This window comes from Rutidosis leptorrhynchoides, chromosome 2, assembly GCF_046630445.1.
Source record: "Rutidosis leptorrhynchoides isolate AG116_Rl617_1_P2 chromosome 2, CSIRO_AGI_Rlap_v1, whole genome shotgun sequence".
In the NCBI taxonomy this organism is placed as follows: domain Eukaryota; kingdom Viridiplantae; phylum Streptophyta; class Magnoliopsida; order Asterales; family Asteraceae; genus Rutidosis; species Rutidosis leptorrhynchoides.
Genome location: NC_092334.1, coordinates 479,531,408 through 479,538,401, shown reverse-complemented (window position 1 = coordinate 479,538,401; position 6,994 = coordinate 479,531,408). Strand labels below are relative to the sequence as shown.

The 6,994-nt window shown below is 33.7% G+C and overlaps 1 protein-coding gene across 1 annotated transcript; it reads left to right on the top strand.

Moving 5' to 3' along the window:
• Positions 1-1,601: 1,601 nt before the first annotated feature.
• LOC139892628 (cinnamoyl-CoA reductase 1) lies at positions 1,602-5,693 on the top strand. Its single transcript, XM_071875733.1, has 5 exons — positions 1,602-1,791; positions 2,362-2,516; positions 2,606-2,791; positions 4,243-4,595; positions 5,275-5,693. The coding sequence occupies exons 1-5, from the start codon at positions 1,671-1,673 to the stop codon at positions 5,459-5,461; spliced, it is 1,002 nt and encodes a 333-aa protein (XP_071731834.1). The 5' UTR covers positions 1,602-1,670; the 3' UTR covers positions 5,462-5,693.
• Positions 5,694-6,994: the final 1,301 nt, after the last annotated feature.

The following is a 6,994-nucleotide window of genomic DNA, read 5'->3' as shown; positions in this document are numbered from 1 at the left end:
ATAGGAAAACTCTATAAAATCCAAATATTGTGAAAAAAATTAAAGCTCTTATCAAAAAACTTAAATAGACATTACACACAATGATATTTTTTGATCTTGAAATTCACCCAAAGTCGTTTTCGCACGTCGCGTTATGGGGGCAACTGAAGCAGCGGGGAAGTTTTACCGTCCATGCCCTCAAATTGATCCGGGTTTCCTTCAGGACAGCGGTTGAGGCGGAGTAATGCAACTGCGAGAGATGACCGCGTAAATAATTTAGTCCCCATGAGCGATATCAAACTGTTAAAAAAGACTGTTAAACTTCTTATTAACTCCTGTTTGATAAGAAACCAACACCCATAAAGCCATAATAGGCTTAACTATTGCCCCCAAAAAAATAAATCCACGCTAGTCTATCCTATGAGACTATCCTAAGAAGGATTCCAGCGGACACGTTATCCGAGCGCCATGGCTTTGTAATGCTATAAGTCTATAACTAATTTGATAATTCAGTTTTTCAGGAAAACACGTCATGATTATGAGTGGTATAATGGAACACCAACAACTTAGGCATCTACTAAACATTATAAATTACAACGCTATAACTTTTAATTAAAATAAATATAATTTTTCGAACGGCAATTAAGAGTCACTGACGGAAGTCGGAACGCGATATCGGAACTCACTCACCCAATCACCTCCTTGGTTAAATTATTACAGTCTTACCGCCCATTGGAAGGAAATCTCCACAATGAATCCATATGGGCATCGTGTGTGGTAAAATCCATTGGGTGAGGTTCAAATGCAAGACGTCTGCAATCTTCGAGACCCTTAAAAATGAGTGGGTAAAAACAAATGAAATTTTGCAGCGAGTGAGAGCCGAACCCTGACCCCCCATATGAAAAGTTAGGTAACCACTGCTATGTCAACTCCTTGTTGTTAAAACGAAATATATTATATCTCATGTTTTCTAACAATACCTTCTTTGGCGGAAAAAAAAGACCAAAGATTAACAGCTACAATCGATACAAAAGAAAATCTAAATCTGGTCAAACAAGCGGCCAAACAAACATTTCAATTTTAATGCTAACTTAATTTGAAATCTCTTAATTGTTGCCTTACAAATAGACTAAACATATAGCACTGTCATATTTTTGTTGTTGTCATGGTACGGTATACGTACACTATTGTGGAGAAAATAAACGTAATTCAATATCAAAATTAGAACTAACTTAAATAAAAACACGTATTTATTTATTTATAAAATAAAATAAAATAAAATAGATGAATGATTTAAAAGATTCCTTCCATTTTGGTCACTCTTAGACGATTCCTAAGCTACTTACATTATTTTAAGGTTGTTCTATAAAATGTTACATACTATTAATGAGGATGATATGTTAATAGACATTTCATATTCATATACCTTAACAAGTATTCTTTAAAACCTTATTTAATTAAACCAAAGTTCGAGTGTACAAAATAAATTACTAATTTATGTTATTGGTGAAAAGAAAAAGACTTGCAATTGTTGACTAGGCACTAAATGGTACGCCAAAGCAGACGGTAGGTAAGCTCGTGAGAGCCTTTAATTTATATATAAATATCCTCATCTTTTGCTAAAACTTCATTCACATCTTTAAAATTAAAGTACAGAACAAAAGTTCAAAACACAACACATTTCATATCACATGTCTCCGGTAGCTACTCAAACCATTTGTGTCACCGGTGCCGGCGGATTCATCGCCTCATGGATGGTCAAGTTGCTACTTGAGAAAGGCTATATCGTTAGAGGAACCGTTCGTAATCCAGGTAATTCGCTCGTGATTCGTACACAACCAAAAAAGTTGTTTGAATTTTAAGGAGGCTAAAAATGTCAAGTGAAACATTTTTGTTTTGTCAGTCTTGTCAAAAATCTCCGGGGCGGTACTTAGTGGATACTAAAGGGTCCCTAGTGTCAAACATTTGAATTATTAGTGTAATATTTCAATACATAAGGGTAAAAAAGTTATATCTTAGAGTGTGTTTGGCTGATGAGCTTATAAGAACTTAAGCCTAAGATTTTAATAAGCTACCAGTTATGATCTATGTTTGACATTCAATCAAAAGTAGATGTTATGTATAAAAGAAGCTCTAAAAAAAGAAACTTATAGAAACTAGCTTCTCGAAAAAAGAAGTGTTTATGATAAGCTCTAACTACCAGTCTAGCTACCAGCTCCACCTAATATGGTCCAGCTCCACCTAATATGGTCTAAACATACCCTTGGTCTCCTTAAAAATTACGAGTACATTCATAGTTCATGTTATCCTTTTCACCCTCAAGTCGTGTTTTCTTGCATTACAGGTTTGCTAACATGTCTTGTTTCTTGTGATATTATGTAGATGATCAGAAGAATAATCATCTAAGAGAGCTCGAAGGAGCGAAAGAGAGATTAACTTTATGCAAAGCTGATCTTCTCGATTTCGAGAGCTTACGTGAAGCCATAAACGGTTGTGATGGTGTTTTCCACACTGCTTCACCAGTGACCGATGATCCTGTATGTAATTAATTAATCCGGATAATTAATAGTTAATTAAACAAATGTCTTATTGGGACTAATTATAGTTGCCTCTGATTTATGATTAGGAGCAAATGGTGGAGCCGGCTGTGATCGGAACAAGGAATGTAATAGTAGCTGCAGCTGAAGCTAAAGTTCGACGTGTAGTGTTCACGTCATCGATAGGAGCCGTTTATATGGACCCGAACCGGAGTCCTGATGATGTTGTTGATGAGAGTTGTTGGAGTGATCTTGAATTTTGCAAGAACACAAAGGTTCGTTCACACTTAACTTCTCACACATATTAAATTTGATATTACATGCATTATCATGAATTATGAAAATGTTCTCGCTCTTTAAATTTTAGTAATATATTAACATTTGCATTTTGCCATTATCTGGTGTGTGTGACTTGTACGTTTTTCCATTTGCATGGTTATGATTATTCAATTTTTAAAGTTTAAACGTTAATTTCAAAGTCCATAAATAGATACGTAGTATTTTGACTTGTTTATTTGTTTTTAACTATAGATACTAGAACTTTGAAGTTGTCAATAAAATACGAAGGCATAAAAAAATTAAGCCTTGATAGTAAAGAAATATACTTTTAAATAAATAAATCTTAGATTCGTATGATATTCGTATGATTATAAACGTTTATAGAAGTAACAGAATTAATAACATGCACAACACATAAGTCTAAGAATTCATTCTTTTTTAAAACAAATTGGTGATAGAGAGACTTACCCTTTAACTTATATGCATACAATTATTTTTGTTTGACCGATGTGGGATAACTTCCTAAAAAGAAGAAATAGTGAAATAATAATATAGAGAAATACTAATTTAGCAGTAGAGAGTGTTTTTTTTTCCCACTACTTAAAAGTGATAGACACATATATTTATCTTAAAGTAGTGGAGAGTGGTTTTATTTCACTACTTGAAAAAAGCGATAAAAGGTAAGGTGCTATGTTGCCATTTACCAACTGAACCTTATAAGTTATAAGCTAGTCTACCATCATCTTGGTCTGTATTCTTTACTTTAGTATTACATATAATAAAATAAAATTATAAATTATAACAAATTATTTATTATTGTATTATTTTTAAATTCCTTTTCCTTATTTGGAATATACTTTAGTAAATCAATTTACTGCTTAGTTAATTTTATCATTACTTAGATGTTACTCCGTATTACACATTAGCACAGACAACTTATATGCGCATGACATATACATTTTTTGGCACATTTTAAACAAGTAATGTTTATTTTAATTTATTTATTATCTTTTTCGTTTTTTAGAGAGTTGAGTACACCAAAATATACTACTCCATTATAAGTTGATTTCTATTTTTGTTAACTAAGATAATTTCAGTTGTAACTAAAACACTTTCTTTACACATGATAACAATTATTTTAGTTGGTAACTAGATAAAATAAAAACCAGTGTATTTGGTTCACCTAACCCTGTTTCAAATTACAAACAAACAAGTTGTTGGACTATAATGGAATAAAGGTTGTTAAGAAATTGGATAATTTTTGGGCATCAGATCAGGGTATTTTCCTTTGACATGACTTTAAATAATTTGGCGTTTATTATTGAACGATAAGGAATTAAATACAATTTTCAACTTAAATACAGTATAAAATTAATAACTAGGTTAACAATTTATATGGTGTTTTGAGACATGAATGTTAACTTATATTTGCACATTGACATGGCAGAACTGGTATTGCTATGGAAAGGCAGTAGCAGAACAGGCAGCATGGGATGAGGCTAAGGCAAGAGGGGTTGACCTAGTCGCGGTTAACCCAGTGTTGGTGTTGGGACCGTTGTTGCAACCTACAATCAACGCCAGCATTATTCATATACTAAAGTATCTAACAGGCGCAGCCAAGACCTATGCCAATTCGGTCCAAGCATATGTCCATGTACGAGATGTGGCATTAGCACATATCTTGTTGTTTGAGACTCCCTCGGCTTCTGGTCGGTACCTATGCGCTGAGAGTGTGCTTCATCGTGGAGAAGTGGTTGAAATCTTAGCTAAATTTTTTCCGGAATACCCTATTCCTACTAAGTAAGTAATTTCGTGTTATGTTATTGTATTAAGTTAACCATTTTAAGATAACTTAGTGTTTGGAATCCTGATTTTCTCGTAAGAGGTCTGGGATCTAAATCTCATTGCTAGCAGTGACTAGGGAAAATGGTTATGTGATAGTCCGGACTATTCTTGTACATTTTTTCGAGTAACCTAAACAGAGATAACCTAATCCTTATATGTAATAACGTATATTTATAGATTGGAAATTAAAGAAAATCTAAACATGATAACATGATTTGAATTTATTGGTTTATTAGATTAGATGTGAAGATAGGAATAGGAATGTGGATGAACTAAAAGACAAGAGTGAATTAGTAGAAAGCAATGTTTGACCTATCAAGAACAAAAAGTCGAACAACACTATACCAACCAATTATATATTAAAAATATATTTATGTATATTTTGTAGGCTAGATATAAATCCTCACCAACCACAATATCCCTTTCGTCACCGCACTACCACACATATATGGTCCCTCCTCGTGCATGATCAATATATGGGCCTGGGCCCACTTACCCACTACACTAATTTATATGGACTTATATTAATTATTAATTAATTAATTGTGATAAATATAATATGTACTTTGCTTCTTTTATGGATAATGAAAAAAATGACAAAAGGATGTTAAATGAGATTATGTTAAATTTGCAGATGTAAAGATGACTCAAAGCCAAGAGCAAAGCCGTACAAATTTTCGAACCAAAAACTGAAAGATTTGGGTCTTGAGTTTACGCCCGTTAAAACGGCGTTATACGATACCGTCAAGAGCTTACAAGAAAAAGGTCATCTTCCTGTGCAACCAGCCCAAACTGACGAGCACATTCATATCCAGTCATAGTAACGTCTACACATAAATATGTGGTTAAATCATATCTTTATTTCTGTAACTCATTTGGTACAAACACATAAAGTTCCACGTGCCTTGTGCAAACGTGTGTCGGTGAGTCATTTGTAATTGTGGTTAAGAATTTTATGCAGTGAGTACTATATTATCGTGATTTAAATACATGTTTATGCTTGCGACAAATGTAATTGGACGGCTTGATAATGGTTGTATACAAATATTTCTACTCCCTCCCTCCCATATTGATATTTCAATATTTCATTTTGAACTGTTCCAAATTAATAGTCCACTTCCATATATAGATAAGAATAATAAGATAAAGTTCTATTATACCATTAATGTATATGGACATGATTAAAAGTGAAAGAAAAAATAACAGAAAAACTGGAAAAGAAACAATACAATATTTTTATAACATTTCCTTAAACTATGTATTTTTGTGTCTGTGGACTATTAATATGGAACAAATGAATTATAAGTTAAATTTGTCTATTAGAAGATCCATCGAGTTTGTACCCACTTTTTCCGATCAATTTCAAATTACTCCGACTCCTCTTTCATTTTAAAGCCTCTTCATAACCTGTTTAGATCTACTTTTTCAAGTTTTCATCTCATCTCCGGTATATTACTTTGTTGATCTTTTTCAACAGCCTTTCATCTCCGTTTTGTAGTTCCCTCTTGTTTCTCCCTTTTCGGCCACCGGCATCTCGCCGGTGGTCCGGCCTTTTTTCTTCTTGTTTCCTTTTCCCGGCTGTCTGTCGCTCTCCCTTTGGTGGTCGGAGTTTGCTCCGACGGTTATAGCCACCACTCACCGCCGTTTTTCGTGGTGATTTCTGGCTATGGTTGCTTGTGAGTTTCTTCACCGCCGTCGCGTTTCTTCTCCGACTTTGGTTTTAGTTGCTCTCTCCTTTCCGGTGGTGGTTCGGTGGACCACCACCTGTTGGTGGTGGTCAACAGTAGACCGTGGGTTGGGGTTCCCTTCCTCATTTTCTCGTTTGTTTTCTGGGTGTTGTGTAACGACCCTGGATTTTTCCAACGTTTAATTAATAATATTTATTATTAATGCTTGTGTTTAATGAATGTATTTTTATACATTTACTTGTTATCGTACTTGACTTTACGTGCCCCGATTTGTCTTTGTGACACACAAACTTTTCACGAATAATATTTAAGATATTATTTGCATTCATGATTAATTATTATTAATCATTTTTAATTAACTAAGGTTACTAGTTAATTACTTGGGCTTATTTATTTAATTTGTTACATACTTGGTCTTTTATTAATGGACTTATGATTAGTGGACTTGGAAGCCCACCCTACATCCTTAATGGACTAGTTAGCCCATATTTATGCAAGTATTACAATAGGTTACAACTAGATAAATTAGCTTAGTAAAGAATCTAGTTACTTGCATATTTCCCACACCATTTTGCTTTATTTCCATACTAAGCTATCACCATTCTCCAATACTTGAAAGTTAACATTTGACCTTGCCTTTTTTGGCCATGGCCGTGAGCTTCCCAT